Raw genomic sequence first — 25,151 nt, forward strand, 5'->3', positions numbered from 1 at the left:
GGACTAACGATTGAAAAAGTAAGGAATTTGTAATCGTTTTAAAATGTAGGGTTTTGAATGATAGAGAGGTGGTCTACAAACGGGCGTTTTTAGCTGGTGAAGCGTAATTAGGGACCTAAAGCAACAGCCGATGCTATATAAGATGTTGCCCAATAGGAGGAGCACGTCCAACTAAAGTAATCTAAGTGATCATAGAGGAAAAGTAAAGAGTCGTATTGCAAACAGGGCGTACAAGAGTTGTCGAATTGCCGGGTAGGAGATGCCTAGTTTTTCCACCTCTACTAAGTTTCCACGTCACCTGGTGAAATGTTTATTGGGATCTTTCTTGAAACAAATTGTGCGTAATAAAAAAAAATTGCAAAGTGGACCTCATATTGCCAACTGACCAAAATTATTGGTGGTACGTGGCTGTATCCTATTTGCCCTCTAAAAGTGATGTAATTGGTATAAAACAATTTTTAAGGGTCGCCATAATGTCAACAGAAAAATGGGGGTTGACGTTCAACTGGCATCACGGTAAAGCGTTAAGAAAGTCAATTTTCTGATCAGCGTCGCAGCGCCACCTAGACACGTTTCGTTCGGGGAAAAAGAATTATGGGAAGCTTTTTGTGCGGCTTTGTGCCACACCTAGTCATTTAAGATTGATAATATTGACCTAAACAGTCTTTTATCATAAGAAATGGTATTCTGTAAAGCCAAATTTCTTAAAAAGGAGTCATATGATGACTTGTTAAAGATGAAAGGACTTAGTGGAAACCAACTTTAAACAGAATCGTTTCATTTTTAAGGATGGGGTACACTGGTTTTGGGAAGCAAGATGGTGTGCCCTGGTCACGTGACGCTTTATTTCTATTCATTATCACAAGAAGTACTCAGGTTCTGTGGATGATTTTAAAAACATTTTTGGGACATCCCTAGGGTTTAAAAAGTTTGTTAATTCATTGTTTAGGACGGCGTACGCTTTGGATGACCGGTACCTGGACAGTACCTTGATTTTATAACGATTCCGCATCCATCGCTATACATCGTGGGAAAAAATTTAAATTTAGACTATTTTTGAAAGATTATAATAACTTAGGTTCCTTGGGTATTAGCCTAGCTGATTATTATTATTATTATTATTATCTCGGAGGATTCACTTTATGGTAATGAAAACGAGGTTGCAGAAGCAATGATTCCCGGGGTACTGACCAGGAAAAAAGGTCTCCAGGGTTACAGTGCTTGTGTCCTGTGTGGAACTAGGAGCAACAAACACAAGAAGAACGCAGCTAGCCTTTAAACACGCTAACGCAGTGCTGTGTACCAATTTCATTGGACGAACCATTACATGAAAGCTGTACGCAAGAAAATGCACGACTTATGACGGGGTTGCATTCTCCTTGTGTGGGGTGCTGTATTTGTTGCTCCTACGTGTGGAAATGGACCCAGTCCAAGACACCCGCGATGAGTAAGGCGACAATGGGACAATCGAAATAAACGTGTATAAAACGGGGCAGAAGGGACAATGGGACGAGCACACTCCCGGGACTAGATGTAGCAGTCGAGAGGGGCTGGCGAATGCACCGCCATTGAACACTGTTTTCCAAACTTGTTGCGAATGGGGAAAGCTTTGAAATAAGCCACGCTATTAGTTTTGTGATATGATATTCGCCTAAGATAAAAATCTAAAACTCTTAATTTTTTTATATTTTTTAGAAATTCGCCGCGAGATGTTGTTTAAAGTAAGAAACGCTATTTGGTTGAAGCAACTACACCGTTACGGAAGCAACGTTCGAGTAAGTGTAAATCGCGCTGTCGGTTCGCAAGTATCGGACAACCAGGACGAGACTGATGATCCGTCAGATGCCGTCAGGGACAAATCTAAATTGTCGCCGTATTTAAAGAAGCTTCAAAGTGGAGAGCCCCTTGGTCTACCATTCGACTTTCACTACAAAAAACATTACCTGAGAAGCTATTACGGCGCCCACGGCGAGGCGTCGCTGTTAAACCCGGGCATCTGCTTCGAAACGCCCGAAGAGCTGGCCTTTAAATGGGAGTACGAGAATTTGATGTATCCTCCGCTGGAGGAAGTTATAGCCGTCGCTAACGAGAAGCGAATGGCGGAATTGAAAACCAGGAAGACGAGAGAAGATTTAATCGAAGCCAACATGAAGAAATTGCCCAAATTGAGGAAAGAGATGCTCGCCAGGGAAGCTAAGAGAGAAGCTGAGGTCGCCGAACGAATCGCGAAAAAGGAAGCGGTCATCGACGAAATTCGGGAAGTGTTGGGTTACAACGTGAACGTGCAAGACCCGCGCTTCCAGGAAATGTTGACCAAACGAGAAGAAGAGGAGAAGATTAAAAAGAAGAAGGCGCGAAAAGAAGACAAGAAACAAAAATTGTTGTCTCATCTCGTCAGCTCAGCCGAGGCCGAACTCAAAGAGGAGCCCGCCGCTAAGGATGACGATTCCGACGATGAAGGAGCTTCAAAGGCTAAAAATTAAAATAAACTCTTTTCGATATCTTAGCGTTTTAATTAAATTCTCCGCGTACGGGCCTTTGCCACTCGAAATGTATAAAACATTGTCGATTTTCCAACGTGTTAAAGGACGTCAAAATTTGTGTGGGGAAAACGTACGTGGCAGAACTGGCTAAAATTGCACCGTAACACCTTTGGCGTTGAACGAAAGCGTCGCGGGTGCACTTCGTTTGAACTAGATAATGTTAAGGTTTTCCCTTTTCTGCATTTTGAGCAGATTCTGCCACGTAGTTTTCCCTACACCACTTTTGTTGACCTTTAAGATGGTGACCTAGAAAATTGACGCGTACAATCACCGTGTAACTAGAAAATAAAATCAAGTTGTTACTGCAAACTGAAGTATTTTTTCTTATGATATTTTTAATTTACGCAAGCGAAGCGCTCTCAAATCATTATCGCATTGAGTATTCTCCATTATTAGGGCCACTGGCGTAAATAGGGCCCCGTGGACCCCCAAATTCTTATCTATGTACACATCATTGCAACACCACTGTGGGGCGTCCTAGGCGAGGAAGAAACTTGAGTCACGGTGGTGGGCGTAACGCTATTACAGGCCTATTTTTTCTTTTATTATCTGCGACCGAAAGCTATAGCTTCGCTCTATTTTGGTTGCCGTCGAAAACTAGATCGGTACCGTATTAGCAGACGGTAGGTCTATGAGTGTTTGCCAGCTAATAGCCTCAGAACTTAATTTTTTCATTTTATTATAATTTTACACTGTTTTGTGTTTCCTTCATGGTAAAACGGAGAAATTATGACCATATTTAGACTTTTTTTCTCTAATTTCACAATAGCAGACGCTAGATCAGAGGCGCTATCCCCGAAAAGCGTGACGCTGCAGCGGCACCTAGACTAATTTTGGTCGCGAATAGTTTTGACATTAAACATCGCTTAAAATGGCGTTAGTTCTGTAGAAAGCTAGTCAGACATAGGCCTAGTCCAAATAAAAGTTTTTAAAATATATGCTAATTTAACGAAGTTCTCGGTTCTTTCTTAATCTGTTATTATAACTCTACTTAATGAGACGATCACCAACCAACCCCTATGGCTATCAGTGGCGTAGCTAAGGGGGGCAGATGCCCCCCCCCGAAACGTATGGTCGTACTTACAAATATATTTTTTTTTACTTTTTTTTCCATGGTGTGCCCCCCTCCTCCCCGAAACAAAATCCTGGCAACGCCACTGTTTCCAAAACAACTGGCGCTCGGCTGCGCCACTTTAGCCTTTGAACATTTATTCATACGTACCGATGAATAAGATCCAGCGAATTCTTTCACGCCATCAGCCAGTCACGGGGGTGGGACTTTACGCTGCGCCCCATGACATAGTCACTATTACGGTGATTCCGTAAATAGACCTATTCGTCGTTGGCTTTCACGGACCAATAGGAGAGCGGTATTTCGAGCGTCATAAAAATCAATAACCTTAGTCCTGCCTCTACGACAACCACATCGTAGTAAGGCGATGTATGTACTTTATATATTCATGGGCGTATATGAATAAATTCACGCTTTTAAGCGGCTGATACCAATGTTATATCTATTACGAACAGTAATTTTATTATTATAGAGTACAAAAGTGAATTTATAAATTATTTTTGTTCGTTCACGTTGGTGTATTCGTAGATAAGCTGTATTAGTTCAAATCGGTGATTTTGAGAGTCCAAGCCCATTGGCAAGGGATCGTGTCGGGCGAGAGTAATGGCAAGACAACCACGGTTTCTCCCTTCGGTCCTTTCGTCCAGGGCAACGGCTCTTCGGACTGATATCCCAAAAGCGAGATCGTCGTGGTGTCTGCGGCGTCTGCTAAAGCGCCGAGTCTCAGCAGGTTGTCGCTTGGCCATTTTAAGACGATCGCGTAGACGGACAAGGTATCTCTGGTCGAGACGTCGTTCGTGGATTTTGAGGTGTACCTGTACCAAATAGCAGAAGTCAAAATTAATTTTCTATTCCATTGATAGTCGGTACTCGGTAGATCTCATATAGTGCGGCAAGCATTTTTACGAACCTTGTCTACCATAAATTTCGCACTTTACTGACTTTACACTCATTTTGCCACCGAACTTTCGAACCCCTTTAATGTTCCATTTACTGCCCCCAGAGAGCTCTGAGAAAGCTTGAAACCGATTTCAACACATCTCAGATCACGTTTTTTTGCGTGTTTCTTTTTAGATCGAAAATTAAATCGCTCGAATTTTCGAAACTTCTTACATTTTCATTTCAAACGGAGTGTAATCAATTCGGAGCGGATCGCGAGAGGTCAAATGGAAAATGCTAATGCTGTGGCTTTTGTTAAGTGTCGTACCAAATATTGGGAGTGAGTGTATCGTTTTGGAAGAGCCAAGGCACGGACGAGTAGATGGCTTCCCCGTTGACTTGTAGCCAGCTGCCCATTTGACGCAGGCGCTCTTCAAAGAGAGGCTCTATTCTGCCGTCCTTCGTTGGTCCCACGTTAACCAAGAGATTTCCTCCGCAAGACACCGTCTCCGCTAACAGCGTCAAAAGGTCTTCGATGGTCAAGTAGTCGGATAAAGTTGCGTCACGGCGAAAACCCCACGATTTCTTGTCCAGAGTCATTGCGTTCTCCCATTTATGATTCTGTTTGGTTCCTAAAAAATTTAGCAAACTGCGTTCAAAAAATTATCCGAAATATTTCATCAAGGTTATTCAACTTTAGAAGGTTATAAGCTTCGTGCGTAGTTTAAACTTTGGTCAGAAGTATCGCCGCTTACCGACTGAGTTTTAAATCGAATGTGTAAAATCTGTCTGCTCATTCAAAATTATCTCGATGTAAAAGCTGAACGTTTCAGTTAAAGAAAATTCATATTCAAAAGTCGCCTGCTATTTCTTCCCACATTTAGTTGACAGGTATTAAAGTAGATGACGCTATTTTTTCTACGCCCGAAGCTTATAACGGAGGCAGTGCTTCCAATTCCAAAAGATCATTTTACCCAGACATAAGCTGAAAAATACCCACTTTTACCCATTCCAAATTTCAAAAATACCCTTTGTTGAAGATAACCGACGAAGATTGTTTGCCAACACAGCGGGAAAGATAACAAAACCACGGAGAGATGTTTTTTTACTTTACCTCTCCGCTTTATTGTCATATTTGTTTTTTAAATTTTTTCCCGCTCGGGTTTTAATATAAAAACCTTTTACACTGCGTATCAGTGTATCACTAATTTACTAGCTTTCAATCATGTAACTTGTTCACATTATTTTAATAAATTAAACCAGTTTATCGTTTATTCGAGTTCCTTGATCATCACTGCGAAGCGCTGCTGCTATAAAACTTCAACAGGTTATGGGCCCAGCACGCTCCCACTGCGCCACTCCGCTGACTATGATGATCAACTGAACTGGTTACCTGTCTTCATCTTATCCTGTTTCACAGCGTTCTAATTCCTGCCACGATGGATGGTCTTCTACGCCATGATGTCGAGAAACTGTCTGGTCCAGAGAATTGGCGAAGCTGGAAAAGACAAGTATGTGACGTCTTGACGATACGAAGCGTCTACAACATTGTCAATGGAAGTCGTACGGAACCAGTACGAACCGATGAGACAGAGGCAGCATTTTCAGCAGCCCTAGAGAAATACCAAGTTGCTTTCAGTACAGCCCGTACTGTCATCTGGTCAGCGTTATCCCGGAAGGTCCAGAACATGATTGCTGATTGTGAAACACCAAGGGAAATGTGGTGTAAACTACGGGAAATATTCGAACAAAAGTCGTCCAACCGGCTTCGAAAATTACTCGCCCAACTGATAAAAACGACGAAAGCTCCTGAAGATGACATGGCCACCCATCTTGCACAAATGCGTTCTCTATGGTCAGACATCCTGACGACAGCGAAGTTGGAAATGGACGTTTCATTTGATGACTGTATTCTGATCGCCTGCATTTTTGAGTCATTACCTCAAGACGAATACCGAGAGTTTGGTATGCTCTGGGATACATTGCCTAAAGAAAAGCAGACGGTCGCGGAGTTGGAGCGCCTACTGATAGGCCGTTCAACACGTGATGGCAACGCCTTTGATGAGTCCTCTGGTCTTCTAGCTGGTCGTGATGGTAGATGAAATGTCAATTCCACTGGAAATAGCTCAAGAGGAAATTGACCGAGATGTTTCAAATGCAAGAAGTTAGGACATCTCTCGAGGGATTGCACAGGAGGGAAGAAACCAACCGGCAATCTAAGAACTGGGGAAAACAGAAGCAACACTGGCGCCGACAATGGCGGTGGTCTTTATGCGGCAAATGGCCTTGTTGCTCGTAATACGGCAGACACTGTCTGGTATTTTGATTCCGGAGCTACGCAGCACATCACCAATGACGCTACGAAGTTCATTCAGTTCAGGAGGTTTGACAGTCCAGCCACTCTACAAGTTGGGAACAAAGCTCAGATGACAGCGGACGGCGAGGGTGACGTTTTAATGATGGAAAGTCCGTTCGTCACGAGATTATCCACAACGTTTGGCACATCAGCGGTTTTGCATGCAATGTATTTTCTCTAAAAAGCGCCATGAAACGAAACTCCAACTTGGAATTTCAAGCCACTGCGTTCTCCTGCGGCCTGTATGATAAAATAAAGGGGAGAAAGCATCTACGTCTTCCTGGGAAAGTCGAATCACTGTTCCGGGTAGATATGACTGTGGAGCAGCCGTCGAGTTCCTTATATCTTGCCACTGGTCCAAGAAACGAGAAAAAGGTGGACCTCCAAGTCTGACACGAAAGACTAGGCCATCAAGATAAACGACATGTAGCGGCTACTCTGAACAAACTCGGTTACGAGATTATCAATCAGGAGACTGATAAGCTATGCGAAGGATGTATCTTTGGAAAAATGACTCGTCACAGCTTTGGCACTCGGTTAGATAAAGCCACGAAGCCAGGAGAAAGAATTCATTCAGATCTCTGGGGGCCATCACCAACTCCATCAATGAAGGGCAAGCTCTACTATCTTCTCTTCAAGAACGAGTATTCCGGCATTCGTATCACATATTTCTTGGCGAAGAAACCTGAAGTCGTGGATCGTTTCAAAGACTTTCTCGCATTTTGCAAGAACCATGAGCATACCGTACGAGAACTTATCACGGATAACGGGACCGTGTACGTCAACGATGAGTTTCGCCGAATAACGACACAAGAAGTCGGCCTGAAGCATCAAACCTCAATGCCATACACTCCTGAGCAAAATCGAGTAGCTGAACGTGAGAATCGAACAATCATGGAGTCTGTACGTGCAATGCTGTATTCGAAACCCGTTCTACCTCCAAAGCTGTGGGCTGTAGCTGTCAACACGACGACGTATATTCTAAATCGCACAGCTCCAACTTGCATCAAAGGGAAGACACCGTACGAACTATGGACTGGAAAGCCGAATCCATCAGTCAAGCATTTGCGCATTTTTGGAACCGATTGTTACGTTCATGTGCCAAAGGAGAAGCGAAGGAAGCTGTCTAAGAAAGCTTTGAAAGGCATTCTCGTTGGCTATGAAGATAACATGGATGGATATCGAGTCTACGTTCCAGAGCTAAATGACGTCATCCGATCTCGAGATGTCAAGTTCGATCCTGAGGAATGTATACTCGAAACCAAACCTGGAGAATGGATGGATGTCTCTAGTCAGGGAGAGCAGAGTTCCGACGATTCGGTTCCCGAAGACGTGACATCCAGATCCGTCGATGATTCCGAAGACGTGACATCCAGATCCGTCGAATCACCAATTGCAGTCACCGGACCCGTACTTCAAGATCATTCAAAACTGAGGGCAAAAGGGCACACTTGATGTACCTGCATGCCTGTAGACAAAGTTTTCCTGATCGGTGATGATCTTCCAAAGACAGCCGAAGCAGCTCGTTCAAGCGCCGAATCCATGAAATGGCAAACGGCAATGTCTGAAGAGCTCTCTTCAATGAAGGAACACCAAGTTTACGAATTGGCAATCCTCCTCCGGGCCGGAAAATCATTGAAAATAGATGGATCTTTCGTACAAAGACAAACGAAGACGGTACGATTTCCAAGTATAAGGCCAGACTCGTAGCCAAGGGATATGCACAGCGAGAAGGGATCGATTATGAAGAGACTTTCGCTCCGGTTGCCCGTTTTGAGACCCTGAGAATATTCCTCAGCATCGTTGCTCAGAAAAAATTATATTTAAAGCAATTTGATGTAAGGACAGCCTTTCTTCCGAGGAGATTTACATGCGCCAACCAGAAGGATTTGATGACAGTAGCGGCAAAGTCTGGAGGCTTAAAAAGAGTCTGTACGGGCTTAAACAATCACCACGCTGCTGGAACGAACGAAATGATCGAGTTCTACAAGATTTCGGTTTCAGATGTGCTGATGGTGATCATTGCCTCTACGTTTTTTCATCTGGAAGGACATTGCTTATCCTAATCCTCTACGTCGACGATGGTCTCATTGCCGGAACTACAGCTACAGATGTTGATGCATTCCTCCGTCAATTCACTGATGAATTCGAGATTACCACAGGAGCCGCCTCAACATATCTTGGTCTCAAGATCGACTTCACGGAAGATGGCTCCATTTTCCTTCATCAGAGCGCTTATCTCGAGAAGGTCTTGGAAAGATTCCAAATGCTTGACTGTAAAGCTGTAAAAACACCAGCCTTTATGCCAGATACCAGCGAAGATGGGCAGAAGACATTCGAAGCTCAAACGATGTTCGCCTCAGCCATTGGAAGCCTTCGGTATGCTGCAATGGGTAGACGTCCTGACATCGAGTTCGCCGTAAATCGTACATCGCAGGCTATGGCAAACCCAACAGTTGCAGACTGGAACGCCGTAAAACGCATTTTTCTTTATCTACGAGGAACGACAACCCTGGGTCTCTTGTTCAAATCGGATGATACATCGGAACTTGTCCCCTACTGCGACGCCGATTATGCCGGATGTGAAAAGACCAGACGCTCAACCTCGGGAATTGTCTGCCTGATGGGATCAACGCCAATTACATGGGCAAGTCGAAAGCAACAGTCCGTTGCATTATCTACTACCGAGGCTGAATTGGTTGCCGCCACAGAAGCAGCGAAAGATATTGTCTGGATCAAAGCCATCAAAAGGTCCTTGGGCATTGAAAGAGAAAATGAGATTCCAGTTCTGCGCATTGACAACGCAGGAGCTATCAAATTGATTCGGAATCCAGAATTTCATCGTCGTACAAAGCACATCAACGTCCGTCAATTCTACGTGAGAGAACTTGTGATCAACGGTCAGATTGATGTCACTTACGTGCCAAGTGAAGAGCAGTTGGCAGATATTTTCACGAAGCCATTATGTGCCGAGATATTCACACGCCTTCGCCAAAGCCTGAATCTCCACGCATTTAACCATATCTTCGTCGAGGGAGAGTGTTGAAGATAACCGACGAAGATTGTTTGCCAACACAGCGGGAAAGATAACAAAACCACGGAGAGATGTTTTTTACTTTACCTCTCCGCTTTATTGTCATATTTGTTTTTTAAATTTTTTCCCGCTCGGGTTTTAATATAAAAACCTTTTACACTGCGTATCAGTGTGTCACTAATTTACCAGCTTTCAATCATGTAACTTGTTCTCATTATTTTAATAAATTAAACCAGTTTATCGTTTATTCGAGTTCCTTGATCATCACTGCGAAGTGTTGCTGCTATAAAACTTCAACACCCTTAAAATTCCCACAAGAAACAAACAGTAAAATACCCCACTTTTACCCATTTTAAATTTAAAAATACTCTGAAAATTCCCTAAAAAACAACGATTTAAAAGATTTAGTTAAATTATCACCGTTTTTTCTTTAATTTTTACAAAGAAAAAGACACTCATATTAATGGTAGGTATGCAATTCGCTTACTAAGGGACGAAAACAATATTTATGTCTGCTCCAATCGGCAAAGCTGACAACAGAGAAAGAACCTAAAAGGTTTTCCACTTACAGCCAACTTAGTTACACTTGGTCAATATGGGAAATTATATTTCATGGTAGATTATTTTCAAAATTTTTAAATACCCTCAAATTTCCCATGAAATATTCGAAATACTCTCATTTTACCCATTACCTTCAATCTTTACCTAAATTTTCCCTCATTTATCGTTTTTGCATGGGTGCGCCATCTAGGTTATTTACATTTAACAAAGATAGTCTTAATTATAATGAGAATTAAAAGCACGACTGATACTTCACGGTATTTTTAATAAAATCTTTAAAATTTAAAATTTTTACAATTTTTACATATTACCGGAGCTTTCGGGTTCGAGACCCCTCGTAAAGCGGTGTTCTTCTTGTATGATTTAACAAACTAAATTACAAATTTCTCGTTTCAAAAACGGTTATAGGAGATAAGAAAATTGAAACGAGAAATTTGTAATTTAGTTTGTTAAATCATACAAGAAGAACACCGCTTGACGAGGGGTCTCGAACCCGAAAGCTCCAGTAATATGTAAAAATTGTAAAGATTTTAATAAAAATACCATGAAGTATCAGTCGTGCTTTTAATACTCATTATAATTGAAAATTCAACCATGGTAACAAAACATTTTAACGTATATGAAGGTAGTCTTAAGTTTAAATAAATATTTACTGAATATCTTTATTTAATCGCTAAGTTATAAAAGTAGAGATATTTTATTAAATTATTTTCAAATTAATCAACCCCATCAATGTTTCTTATGTTTTTGTATTACCTGCAACAGAGGACGTTGTTAAGAAATGATCATAAAATCCCCCTCCTTTTATTATTTCTATTAGTTCAGAAACGTATTATATGCATAAAGGCGATTTTGAGAGAAATCGACATTTTGATATCATAATGATGATAAGAAAACTGCGTCCTGTACGGGATAGGGAATAAGTGGTCCAGGGTTTTTGTGAATAATCAGCAACAGGCAAAGCAACAGTATGATTTGGTTAAAAATGCGTTTCCGCGACTGATTTTCGGAATTTTTGTGTTATAATTTTGGCAACCAAATATCCCAGGAACTAAATTAATTTGAAAAAAAAACGGATTGCAGATCCAAAATAAGCCCCTCAAATTAATAAAATCCACATTCTAACTCAAAATGGCAAAATTTGGCGAAATTTGTGCAGCTGAGCGGCTGTTTCATGGCAAAACCTAGTAAACGCCAACATCGAAAATTTCGAGCTAGTAGTAGATTCCATTACTTTGTGTTCACCATTATAAGGTCAATGTTAATTTTCTAGCTTACACGTTTGCAATTTCTAGTCTAAGGAAGACTATGGTGACATGGACATGATTTAGCAACGAGATTTTTGCTCGCGACGGCGGACAGCCATTGATTTTGGAAATAGACTCAAAGTATTACATTCGAAGTAGTTTAAGTCCCATCCGTTCCAAGTGTGTACATTTAGAGTTTCTTAATAGCACCAGTTAGTGTTGCTTCTGTACCGATGTTATATCAGAATCGATATATACAAATACCATCAATATCGACATTGGGATTTTACCGTTGTTTTATAAAGAATAAAGATTCATTTAAACGATGACTTCTAGAGCTACGTGTTTATGTTCCTGCAAGATTGCGTCAGCCCATTTATGTTTAAGTTATTATTTTATAATTCAAGAAAACTACTTTTATGAAATTTATGTAATAATTTGACATCATAATTTTGGTGGTATTTACCTGGATTGTATCTGTCTTGGCAAGAATAGAATCCTCCGTGTTTGCAAGCTGTATCGCTTCCCCATCTGTCATTAGTAACGACCACGTCTTTTACCGGACTATAAAAGAGCAAGAACGAATATCAATATATTAAACTTATTATTTACCATGGTGAATATTAGTAGAAATTATGTTTAATTCAGAGAAAACGGCATGGTATTAGAAGATAAAACTTATTTTATACAAGACGTTTCGAGCCGAGGCTCTTCTTCAGTCGTTCGTTAGTTTTAATTTGATTTAAAATTTTACCACGCGCCATATTCAAGTTCTAATATCACGCGAGCAGAAGGTCAGCGTGTTAAAAAATAAACAAAAGTTTTACTGATTTTAACAATTTACGTGTGTAATAGAATCAATGTAACCGATAAATCCAAAGTATATGTAAGTCAGTGTGAATTATTAAAATATAAATATAAAATAAAATAAAATTTTAAATCACAATATTACCCCAATTATGTCAAGAAGTAACTAATTGGGGTAATATTGTGATTTAAAATTTTATTTTATTTTATATTTATATTTTAATAATTCACACTGACTTACATATACTTTGGATTTATCGGTTACATTGATTCTATTACACACGTAAATTGTTAAAATCAGTAAAACTTTTGTTTATTTTTTAACACGCTGACCTTCTGCTCGCGTGATATTAGAACTTGAATATGGCGCGTGGTAAAATTTTAAATCAAATTAAAACTAACGAACGACTGAAGAAGAGCCTCGGCTCGAAACGTCTTGTATAAAATAAGTTTTATCTTCTAATACCATGCCGTTTTCTCTGAATTAAACATAATTTCTAACGAATATCAAATTGAATCCTATGAATTCGGTCCTGGCTATCCCAAAAGTTTTAGTAGACATCTGATCTTTCTCTCTATCTGCCGTCCCGTCGTTGTCTTGCCCGAACGTTCTCTACGCCACTGTGCTATACCATCGTTGTTTATTTTCAAGGTTCACTATTATTGCTGTTAGCCTTCGTTGTTTAGCCCCAAGGTTCTCTACGGCTGCTAACCCTCGTTGTTTTGCCCGAATGTTCTCTATGGCTGCTGCTATCCCCCGTTGTCTTGCCCAAGGTTATCTATTGCTGCTGCTGCTATTCCAAGTTGTCTGGACCCAAGGTTATCTACGGCTGCTGCTACACCCTCGTTGCCGTGCTCTAAGGTTCTCTATGGCTGCTGCTAAATATATTAAATACGAGTGCTCACCTTTCGTTGTAAAGCCAAGCTAAGAAATTGGTTGAATTCCAATAAACGCTTGGAGCTTCGCCCTCGCCGTCAGACCAAATCACCTCAGGCTTGTAGCGATTGACTAATTCGTATAGTTCGGGCATTGTTTTCCTCTGAATTTTAAGAATGAAATGATACCAAATACGAAGATTTTATTAAATTCGATCTATTGCCGCAAACCCATTTCCTTGAAGACCACATCAACGAAATGGACTTGGTTGTTTTAGTGGTTATTTCTGGAATACGATCTATGATATGTCGGGGAGATTTAAATAACGGAATGAAAAGGAAAATGGTACGTGTACTGAATGTCTCACACTTCAATAGGGGCGCTCAGACTATACAACGTTTAAAGGCCAATTACTTTGTTAACCGAATTTTGTCCAACTAAATAGCATTGAATTTTGTGTGTATAATTTGTTTGAGAAATTCAACCAATAAAATTAAGCTATTCAATGACGTTACTGATATGGTAATTTTGAAACCTTTGACCCGTCGCCTATCTAATATTGTTATTATCGAAATAGCAGATATACATATTTTTTACAGGCTAAACTAATTTCTAAATTTCATACAGGAAATAAAAAACACGAATACTGCCATTGGAGGAACCCAGAAAGTAGGCCCTCATGTGGACAATTGTTGTACCATCGCGACGAACAAAAATTGAATACAAACGCATTGTTTGGTGGAAAGGTGTGAACAGCTGTGGCGCCGTGCGTTAGTTGGTTAAAGCGCCTGTATAGTAGGTGTGAACAGCTTAGGGTGACCAATTAATTGGTACATCTGATATGAACAACTAATTTGGCACCAAAAGAATTGCTTAGTCTTAACGGTAATTAAGAGAAAGGACTTGACTACCTGTATAAGCTATACTACTAATAATAATAATCAGCTATGCTAATGCCCAAGGTACCAATTTAGCCCCAGTCAGATATCTACTTTCAAGTACAATTCAGACTATACAATTTTATTGGGGCCAAACAAGTGGTTCATATCCAATATACCAATTAAATATCACACTTTTCCATCAAACAATGCGTCTATATTCAATTTTTGACAGTCGCAATAGCATGACAATTGCTTACACTGCAATAATGTTTCCGTATGAAATTTAAAAATTAGGTTTAGCCTGTCAAAATTATGTATGTTTGCTATTTTAAAAATAGCAATAGTAAGCAGACGGTGTGTCAAATATTTCAATGTTCAAGCGTCAATGCCGTCACGGAATAACTTCATTTCATTTGATAAATTTCAAATATTTGTATAACTGAAACAAATTGTACACCCCAAAATCGGTCACCTACCCGAAAAATGTTGCGGGTAGAACTTGGTCCACCAAAAAGTGGACCAAAGTCTGCTGTTACCCAGCTTAATTATTTGGGCAAGTTTGGGAATCAAACTAATTGGCCTTTAAAAGTTGTAAAGTCCGAACGCCCATTTACTGTCTTTTAAAGGGCAACGCAAGTGAGCTGGCAAAAAAAAAAACAGTATGCTTTTCAGCCCCCCCCCCCTCAACCCCTCACTCGGCCTTGGCAGAGGCGGGCAGAGTCAACCGTAAATTTCGCACTTTACTGACTTAACACACATTTTGCCCGCTCACTTGCGTTGCCCTTTAAGATCAGTTGGACGGATTAAATTGCGTATGAGGGTGGTCGCACCTAGGAGCAACAAACACAAGGCAGGCCCGTACACAGCCACCAAAACTCGGGGGCGCTCAAATTCTTTTTGGGGGTGCCAATGCCTTGAGTCATTTTTATCTCCCCACCTATGAAATTAGTAAATTGGGGATGCTCAAGTACTCATTTGGGGGCGCTGAGCATCCCCTGGCGCCCCCCCCCCCCATGTACGGGCCTGACACAAGGAGAACGCAACCCGTCAAAAGTCGTGCATTTTCTTGTGTACATTTTTAATTGGTTAGACGCTTTAGCGATTGGTGCCGTCGGAAGGGGAAAATTCGGAAATTGTCTTCCCCCTTTCCGTAAAACGTTCAGCGTAAAGGTTCGTCAAATGAAATTTGTACACAACACTGCTTTAGTGTGTTTAAAGGCTAACTGTGTTCTCCTTGTGTTTGTTGCTTCTAGGTGGCAGGCTCTTCACGCCAACAGCTCACTATTACCGTTACCCTCAACAAGTTTTTATGGAAAGGCGAAACCGAAGAACTAGGGGGAAAATCCTTTACCCAGTGGGGAGAGAATTTGCCAACTCAACACGGAAAGAGTGGTTCCGAGTTTTCACCCACTATACATGCCGATTACTTTAGAGCAGTGTTACCACAGGGCTACTTTTTCATCAAAGTTCAGGTCAGTGGCAAAAAGTGGAATATAGTGCAAAATGTTACAAAAAGTGGTTAATAGTGGCTAATAAAAGAGTATTGCTCGTAAAAAGGTAAAAATAACTAGTTTAATTTACATTTCCAAACTATTTTTTTAAAGTAGTAGCATTGTACACAATAAAACAAAAAATTGTCTAAAAAGTACAAATTCGAATGCAATGTCTTTAATCTGAATCAGTCTCTCTAATTTTTATGATTTTTTCAATAAAAATGGATTGTCCACTATTGGCCACTAAACTCCTTATTTTACAGATTGGTAAAATACACTATTTGCCACTTGGATTTTCCACCTCGGAACACTGCGTTAAAGATTTTTCCCATAATTACCTCAATGAAATCTTGCTTTTTGAATCCACTCTCTTTGTCTCTGATGTAAATAGGGTTGAACCATTCGAAGAGAGAATGATAAATTCCAAAGTGAAGATCGGCTTTACTCCTGACAGCATCAGCCAATTCGCCTTGATAATAAAAATTAAAATGAAATAAATTAGAAGGGAGAGTCGTTGACTTAAAGGGCCACACCGGCGTTTGAATTTGACTTGTTTTGCGCGCTATTTTACGGAATAGGATTGGTTGTATTTGCTATCACGTATTTTGGTCTTTAGGAACCTTGAATAAAGGCAATAATTATATTTCCATGCCCTAAAACTATCGTGTATCGCCATCTGCAGATTTCAAAAACGAAAATATTTTTGTTACTGAATGACCCCGTTAAAATATCGGATCCGCCTGGTAAGCATTTTTTTAATAACTTTTTTAAAACTTGTTAATTTTTTTAATAAAATTTGAATAATTTCATTTTAATATTTAAAATATTTTTAAACGTATCCCTAATTGTTAAAAATAATAATTTTGTTTTACGTATTTGAAAACTTTTAATTATTAAACCGAATTTTTGCCATGGTAATGATGAAATAATATTTTTTTAAATATAGATTTAAGAAGGGAGACACATGGTTACTTGCAAACTTTAGTTTAGCCAAGAATTTACTTATTTATAATGTTTTGGGGGAAGGAGATTACTCATCAAGCATGAGGTGGATTGCTGGAACCTAAGAGCAACAAACACAGCACCCCACACAAGGAGAACGCAACCCGTCAAAAGTCGTGCATTTTCTTGTGTACATTTTTCATTGGTTAGACGCTTTAGCGCCTACTGCCGTCGGAAGGGGAAAATTCGGAAATTGTCTTCCTCCTTTCCGTAAAACGTTCAGCGTAAAGGTTCGTCCAATGAAATTTGTACACAACACTGCGCTAGAGTGTTTAAAAGCTAGCCGCGTTCTCTTTGTGTTTGTTGCTCCTAGCTGGAACAACGCTAAAAATCGTCTCAATATATTCATTCTCCCTAAGCATAAATAAATACATTCTTGTGTTAACAGTTCAAAAAATATTTTATGTTTACAAATGTAATTATACACATTTTATAGTATGCGTATATAATATTTGTGAGAGTATTTTATTCTAATCTTGCAACCTCTAGATGGTGATACATGTAGATTTTAAAGTGTAGCCTCTCTGTATAAGAACATGGTAGCAGATACCAATGTTACCATTCAAGGTTCTTGTAGACCTAATTACGTTCCTGACCGAATGTATGGTTTTGCTTTGTGGCCAGGCGTTTAAGCTAGAACGATAACTACTGGACATTACTGAAAATGGGCGGAGATGTTCGTCTTCTGTCCGTACTACTATAACGCCGCCAACGGCAATAAGAGGAACTTACCTCCCCCAAAATATCTCAGAATGAAAAACGGTGTTTATTTCTCTCTCTCGGAAAAATTATTTTCGCGGCGTTCGCTATAACATAGGCAGAGAGCCCGAAAAACCAACTCCTCGGAAAGAGGGTTGAAAAAAGGGGGTACATGGGGATGGGAAGTTCGGCTTTTCTCCGTTTGGTGGTGCTCATGCACGGAAAATCTGTAAACGTAGCTATAGCGTTGGGACGCTTGTCCAGGAGTTATCGTTCTAGGTTTAAGCCACATAAGTCACGAAGTTTAAATATGATGAAAACGATTTAGTAATATTTATCGATGACCCCTTTCTAGTTTTGGTTTAAATTATAATAATACGTGGTAGCGCATGGTTTTTTATTTTTTCATTTAGTTCCTACTCCCTTTAAGATATTTTATACCATATATACTTCTGATAATATGTAACTATGGTTGTGAATACGTACCGACAAGATCCCTCTTAGGCCCAACATCCATGGCATTCCAACCAAAAGAATTATCAGAGGGCCACAAAGTGAAACCTTCGTGATGTTTAGTAGTTAGGACAATATATCTAGATATAGGTAAATAATTTTTTAATATATTTCGAACTATAAAGAATACTCTATAGTTTATTTCTCTAAGTGCATAATAGGCGCTTAAATCATGGACACTGAGATACAGTGTCCATGAATTATTATTCTCGTAGAAACGCGGAGTTTTTTAAAAGTCGAGTGGTGTGACATCTGTTGGCAGTTTTGAAAGTGCTCATTAATTTCGTATTTAGATAAATTGCTAAATATTTTACGAATTATTACGGTTATTACTAAATTAGAATGAAGTTAAAAAATTTAATATTTTAAGAGTTATTGTGAATAATTAAATTTATATTTGAAAGGCACCTTAAAAGTTTGCATTAACGGAAAAATGATGGCGCCACCAAATTTTATCGACTGCCGTGAGATCAGACTTGGAAATAGTGATATTTTTTACGGGAGCCCTGCGGGCCCCAGACCCCCCTTAAGTTTATTTTTATTGAGAGCCACTGGCCCAAGCGGGGAGGGGGGGAATTGAGGGGAAAATTTTAAAATTAGGTAGGGAAAATACAAAAATAAAAATTGGTTACGTTACTTACATAAACGGCGTACAAATCATGTTCCAGAAATTTTCGTAAAATGTTTAATAAATATTTTTTAATTAAATTGAGAGCCCTGGTGGCCCGCTACCCCCGTTCGAATGATTTATTTTAAGAGCCCACTGATTTTTATTAAGAGCCATTGGCCCCAAGACTCCCGCTAATTCCAAGTCTGCGTGAGATGTTTTATCTCGCGGATTAAATGATTTTAGCAGTGTTACCAGTTCTTTCGAAGTTCTTACTTTGCTCCAGATGCTTCGAAAATGTCCGCCCATTGGTTTGGATCGTAAAATTCCGCTGTGAAATCTTTAGCAAAATCCTGGTAGGTCGTACCTGGTCTAAAGTTTTTCGCCACAAAATTCACATACTGAGGTACCTTAGTACCATCTAAATACCACCAGAACCATTCCGAGCCGAAACTTGGAGTAGAAAATACTCCCCAATGTAGAAAGATCCCAATTTTAGCTTGATCGTACCTGAAATTTCATTTTTATCTTAAAACAATTGTTTGGACATATGGAAACATATAATTTGCATAATCAATATAGCTATGTTAAGAACACATATTTCACTTAGCCCATTAAGCCATAGGTCCTTGTTAGGACCATATAATTCGCATAACCCCATATAACTATAGGTCCTTGTTAAAGACATATAATATGCATTACCCATATAGCAAAGTTTTTTCCAAAGGTGGCGCTAGTAGTCAAGGACTACATTGAGAAGAAGTGTTTTGGAGAGGATAACTGTCCTTAAGAATCTTTTATTTATCTATGATGGGAACTACATAATTACGTTTTTTGGGGAGTAGGAGGGTAAGCGTGAGTCAGGTGATCGAAGGGGAGGAGATATCTGCAATTCGACCAGAATTTTTAAAACTTTTCTGTTTCCTATAACTCCAACCTGCACAGACACTAATCAACATTTTCGATTTTACTTATCTCTAACTCCCTTCCTATACTTCCATCAGGGCTATTCAACTATTGGGAGGTTGGATTACCATTACAGGATGAATGTGTCCCACAATAACTTAGACTTTCTTCCCCACACTTGGGCGGAAGAAGCGAATTTTATGTTGATTTTTCAACGGCTAAATAAATACATATAAATAGAAGCTCGATAAAAATAAGAAAACAAAGATGGGGTCTATTAATTATGAAAATAAGTTAATAAAATGTATTTAATTTTATAATATAGAAAATAAATTGTTTCAGTAAATATTTAAAATTATGTTTATATTCACCCAATGTAATTAACAAAGTGACATAAGGGGGAATTTAGGCAAAGCCAGTCATCATAACCCCTCTAAAACATTGAACCCTTTCTAGCAGAAAAGGATTTTGTAATCCCTGACTACAAAGTTCCATTTCTTATTGCAAAGACTTCAATATAAACTAATTACGACCACAAAAGCAAATTAGTAATTAGAGCAAAACTGTGTTGTAATTCTTTTAGTACGCTTAAATAGCAGAAAAAGTTGCTCCGATTTTTCACCCAATACCACAATTTCGGTTAAAATGCTAACCCCATAATCCTAACTAACAACCAGCCAAAAACTGTCAAGTTAATATTTTCTTAAATAACAGTTTTAAATGGGCTATATTCAGTAGGTTTTCACGACCCTACTAAAAAATGCGATTTTCGTACAATGAAAGAAATATCTGTCATCATATGTCAGGGTCGGGCAAAATTCTCGTTGTCAAAAACATATCTGATGGTTTTTGGAGGTTAACATTGATGTAAATGTTACGAATTCGCTGTTTTACTAATCCTATAGTCTTACCATGTGGGCAATGGTCTTGAGTCCAAAGATTTCCAATTTGGAAGATACGGTCCATCCTTAAATTTGGCATCCGTGGTAACAGTAGCCACTAACAAAATCGTTAGCAACAGGAAAAAAATCGTCGACTCTCTCGCGGCCATGATTGCTAAATACGAGATGCAATCACTTCGAAAGCATTCGCTTTTTAGCTATCTGTCAACGATAAAACAAAAGAGATAAAGGGACTTCGTTCGTTTTATAACAATGCATTATTTTTATAGTGTGTTTATTTCGATTATGTTTATCTCAATCAGTTATCTGCAATCAGAACTTTTATTCGTAGGAGCAGTGGCATAGACAAAGCGCAGGTTTCGTGTCAGTCCCCCCTTGATATTTTACATATAGTCTGACCCTCCGTCCCATTGATAAATGTCTTTCTAAAGGAAGGTTTCAGTTCATATCGAAATTCGGTCATATATCCAAGAGGTGTGGTACATTCAAACATAATTCAAAAAACTGCTTCAAAATCACCACTGCTAATAATTATAAATATATTTTTGCTAGGATTTTAATATTTTCAGATCGCATAGTCGGCACAGGGGTTCATTTGATGGGAGAAAATTCAATGACCTTAAACAATTCAGTGACAATTTGCTTTTCCGGTTCCACTGTATCCAAAATATTTTATGCTAATTTTTTGAAATTCGTCAGTTTTTCACGAGATGCTTTTAGTTTTCAAACACTAAGATCATTTATCTTTTTTTTTCGTATTTTTTGAAATGGGACCTCTTAGGGTTTCCTCAGCCTTGGTAGGTGATTTCTGACAAATGTAACGGTCGAGATATTATAATATCCCGAGCGTTAATGAAATTCACTAACCAGTTCCATAATCCCATTCATATGCTATTTTCTCTTTCGATCACTAGAATGTATTAATTTATCTATATTTCCTTTGAAAGAGGTCATTGTAAACATTGATTGGTTTTATGTATTTTTATTACTTATGTAATATACATGTAGATCTATTTGCTGTTTCCGCTGCCCATATCGGGGATACATTGATGCAAAAGGGACCATTCATTAGACAGGTACCTTCCGATTTAAATTTGGCTCTTAACGCTGTAATAGACTGTTTGATTTTAGTACTTCTTCCCTTCCCACCAAAACGTTTAAATTGGCGCCCTCTAGCATAAATAATTGCATTAAAATATTACCTCTAAGCGTTTTGCTCGAGCTGTTTGTTTCCCTTTAAGCAATAAACAACTTTGATTTTGTCTCGCGTTTTGATATCATTCGTAGTAGCACGCTTTCATTTCTTTTCAAATAGTTATGAGATGTCATTGATAAAGAAAGCGAACATCCCTGATGCATTTCGCGAACTCGTGGCCTTGCTAGCTTGTATCACGACAATTTGCAATTTGGTAAAGGCGCGAAGGGAAATTCCGCTAAATATTGACCCATCAATCTAATCTTGAAAAATGTTTTCGCGAAGCCTTAATCGGTCGTCTATCCATATTTATAACTAAATATCAACATGACTTCCTTACAAATAAATATTATACCATTATATGCCAACCTTCTCTTTGTCCTGGTCGCTCGGTCCTTGTCTACTAACTTCATACGTACGATGCTGGGGACCACTTATTCCTTATCTGAACGTGGCCAAAACTGTTAAAATTTTGTCTAATGGGGTTTGTAGCAATATGTTAAATTGGATTTCATCATTTCTGTCTAACCGTACCCAGAGAATTCCGAGGTGGGGGACCTCTTCTGGGAGATTATCTTCCAGTCGCGAGCGGTGTACCTCAGGTTGACCCCTTCTTTACACGATCTACACTAATGATCTCCCCGAACCTTTATTTTTACCGACTAAATCCATCGAATCTCTACATGCCATGATGTTTTGGCCCTGGAGTCTATAGCTGATGATATTGAATCCCCATTGTTTTATGTATATTGCGCCCGTAATAAGCCGATCCCATCCTGTCATAGCGAGTAGCACGCAGCAACTTCAAAGGTGGCGCCTTGCTGACCTATTAATTTCCAGAGCTTGCGCGATTTTAGAAAATGTCGTCTGCTAAATAGTGGTTCAGCACTAAGTCTAGAGATAGCGGTAGTGTAATTGCACAGTTTCATTGCTAAACTATTAGGTGAATACTTTTCACTTGTAACCCTTTCTTTTAAGCAAAGATAATATAGAACTCCGTACCCTAGATTCGATTTCAGAAAGCTTTCCGACTGACGGTTTTGTAAAGAACCGATTTCCCACTTGTGGCATTTGACCTCCGAAAACTCGACCTCCATCGGTCGTTGTAAGGTGCTATATCTATAGCTGCGTTCAGTAACTCCCAACGAAGTATCTGAAAAATTATTTTCGTTGAGTCCGTTACGCTTTTTACGAATGATGTAAATTTTTTTAAATATCGTCTGTTGCGGCGTCTGTAGCTAGCCTTACTCGGTGCTGCGACGTCACGTGACCGTTGAAAAACTGCTCTTACAGCCGATGACTTCGTTGCTCAACGAACGGGCAACGTGACGTCAAAACAGGAAGTCAAAAAACCCGTTCAGTAAAAAACCGCTGACCGTTGAGCTCAGCCATGGTTTATAGAATCTACACAGGTTGGAGCTCCCTGTACCTTCGTACATGCTAGCGATTAGGTCCCCTTATTTTCTACTGCCTGCCAACCCTGTTCCAGACTTAGCTATCTATGCGCCACCTGTATGTTATAAAGAGTACTAATGTACTTTATATACAATTTGTTAAAAATTATTTTGAAATATAAATACCACAAAAGCTTCACCTGTTTTTTAATTTAATTTATATATTTTAAAATTTAATTTAAAACCAAGATTATAGAGAAAAAATGCACATGTCTATCTACGCTAAGGCCTAATAATAATATCATATTTTTAACAGGAAGCTTAAAACACATTCCAAAATACAATTTTGAAAATTATAAGGTGTTTTAGGAATAAATAATATGAAAAATAAAGAATTAGTATAAAAATATATTTACCTTAGTTAAATATGAAATTCAGAAAACCTTCCATGAGTTGGAGTCCCGTAGCATCCAGTAAAATTAAAACGCTAGTTTTCGCCAGATGACGCTTTCGGCGCCTTAGCCTAATTTCAAACTTCTAAACGCGGGATAGCGAGAAAGTGGACCCTCAAATATCCCCAGGACAGTAGATACAGGGACGAGAAAGCAGGGGGGGGGGAATTCGATTTTAAACGTCTTCATATTCACGGGTAGTTAGGTGTAAACAAACCGCGGCCATTGTTAAGACGTGGTTCACCATGGACAGTATTATTGTAGTTAGTTTTTACCATTTTGATGTTAAATTAAAAATAAAACTACGAGCGTAAATAAAAAAATGCCCATTTGTTTTGAAAACTTAAGCCTCGTCAAGAACCGCTAAAATTAGATGACCGCCATTTTTTTGTTTACAACTAACTCTCCTTGCGTTTAGGTCGTTTTAGGTGATATATTCCAACAGAGGCCGCCAATACGCTTTCTCGTCCCTGTATCTACTGTCCTTGCATATCCCAAGCGCCCCAACCTGTGTATATTCTATAAACCGTGGCTCAGCGCTGAGCTGTTTTAGAGTTACTGAACGCAGCCCTAATTGAGCTAATTTTTTCGGAAGTCCAGTAGGAAGTGGGTAAATACTATTAACTACGCGCCAGGCAGTGATTTCGAGTCTAGGGTACAAGGTCTTCATTATCTTTGAATTCAGTTAGTGGAACCGTAAGTCTATAATATTGTTCCATAAGTTTGTCACTTTGGGGAATATTTTACTGAGAGCTAGTAACAGAGTGACGTCATCACAAGAAGAAAATCTCCCCCTAGCGAGGCGCTGTCAACGGCTACGTGTGACGCGTTACCAAGCGAACGCAAAACGGCGACGAAGCCCGTAATGCAGTCTGTCTTGTGATTAGCTCTCCGTAAAACTTTTGCATGTGAAGAATAGGAAGAGTCTCACTTATGTATCATGATTTTAATTGAACTTTAGAGTAAGTAGACGCTTCAATAAATCATCCTCCCAGGAAATCACGAAGTAAGTGCTTGTTAAAATAATGGAAATTTTCTCCTTAACGGCAGCAATAAGCGTTCCCCATGGCGTTCCCTTTTAACTTATGCCCAAAAGTTCGAGGTTGACCGATATCAAGCGTAGTAAATTTGGAACTTTTTAAAATTTTCAGCTTCGGTTCTTTTAATCGGGCTGGAAGTCTGGAACAAGTGGGAATGTTTATTTGTTTTTAACGGTTTATTATTTTCGACGTGGTGCTCGGTATCGTTTATAAAATATGAATGGAAATATGAATAGTTGCTGCTTTGAATATTCTTTACCATAAGTCTTTAATATTGTTTCATAAGTTTGTCACTTTGGGGAATTTTTACTGAGAGCTTGTTCCATAAGTTTTTTCACTTTGGGGAATATTTTACTGAGAGGTAGTAACGGAGTGACGTCATCAATTCGGTGGTCACGTGATGTTTATTTGCCCCTGAATTCGAAGGCAGCGCGCCCTTATGAGAGAATCGCGAATTAACCCGTTCTCTACTTGCTCCGAAACGTAAGTGGGAAATGAAAAGCGGCCCGAGAATTGTCCTTCTGTAATTCGTCCATGGAACTAGTAGACGTTTTTTATGGCACGCCAAACCGGACAAAATTCGTCTACCACTCGCTTTATTCATACTTTACCTCTTGTTATATTCATACTTGGTCTTGCTATACTCATACTTTACCTCTTGTTATATTCATACTTGGTCTTGCTATACTCA

General features: G+C 39.3%; 2 protein-coding genes across 2 annotated transcripts; one reads left to right on the forward strand and one right to left on the reverse strand.

The window, feature by feature from the left end:
• The first annotated feature begins 232 nt into the window (after positions 1–232).
• CRIF (growth arrest and DNA damage-inducible proteins-interacting protein CRIF) lies at positions 233–2,852 on the forward strand. The gene is made up of 2 exons (XM_090178392.1): positions 233–252; positions 1,696–2,852. The coding sequence occupies exon 2, from the start codon at positions 1,710–1,712 to the stop codon at positions 2,481–2,483; it is 774 nt and encodes a 257-aa protein (XP_090034518.1). The 5' UTR covers positions 233–252; positions 1,696–1,709; the 3' UTR covers positions 2,484–2,852.
• A 1,199-nt stretch (positions 2,853–4,051) lies between these two features.
• Positions 4,052–20,547, reverse strand: LOC149943247 (alpha-L-fucosidase-like). The gene is made up of 8 exons (XM_090176982.1): positions 20,389–20,547; positions 18,848–19,081; positions 17,938–18,044; positions 16,089–16,219; positions 13,406–13,539; positions 12,159–12,256; positions 4,823–5,126; positions 4,052–4,430 (listed from the first exon to the last, which is right to left on the reverse strand). Exons 1-8 carry the CDS (start codon positions 20,526–20,528, stop codon positions 4,154–4,156), a joined length of 1,425 nt encoding a protein of 474 aa, XP_090033108.1. The 5' UTR covers positions 20,529–20,547; the 3' UTR covers positions 4,052–4,153.
• Positions 20,548–25,151: the final 4,604 nt, after the last annotated feature.

The sequence above is a fragment of the Leiobunum rupestre genome, chromosome 6 (assembly GCF_980474605.1).
Source record: "Leiobunum rupestre chromosome 6, qqLeiRupe1.1.hap1, whole genome shotgun sequence".
NCBI lineage: Eukaryota > Metazoa > Arthropoda > Arachnida > Opiliones > Sclerosomatidae > Leiobunum > Leiobunum rupestre.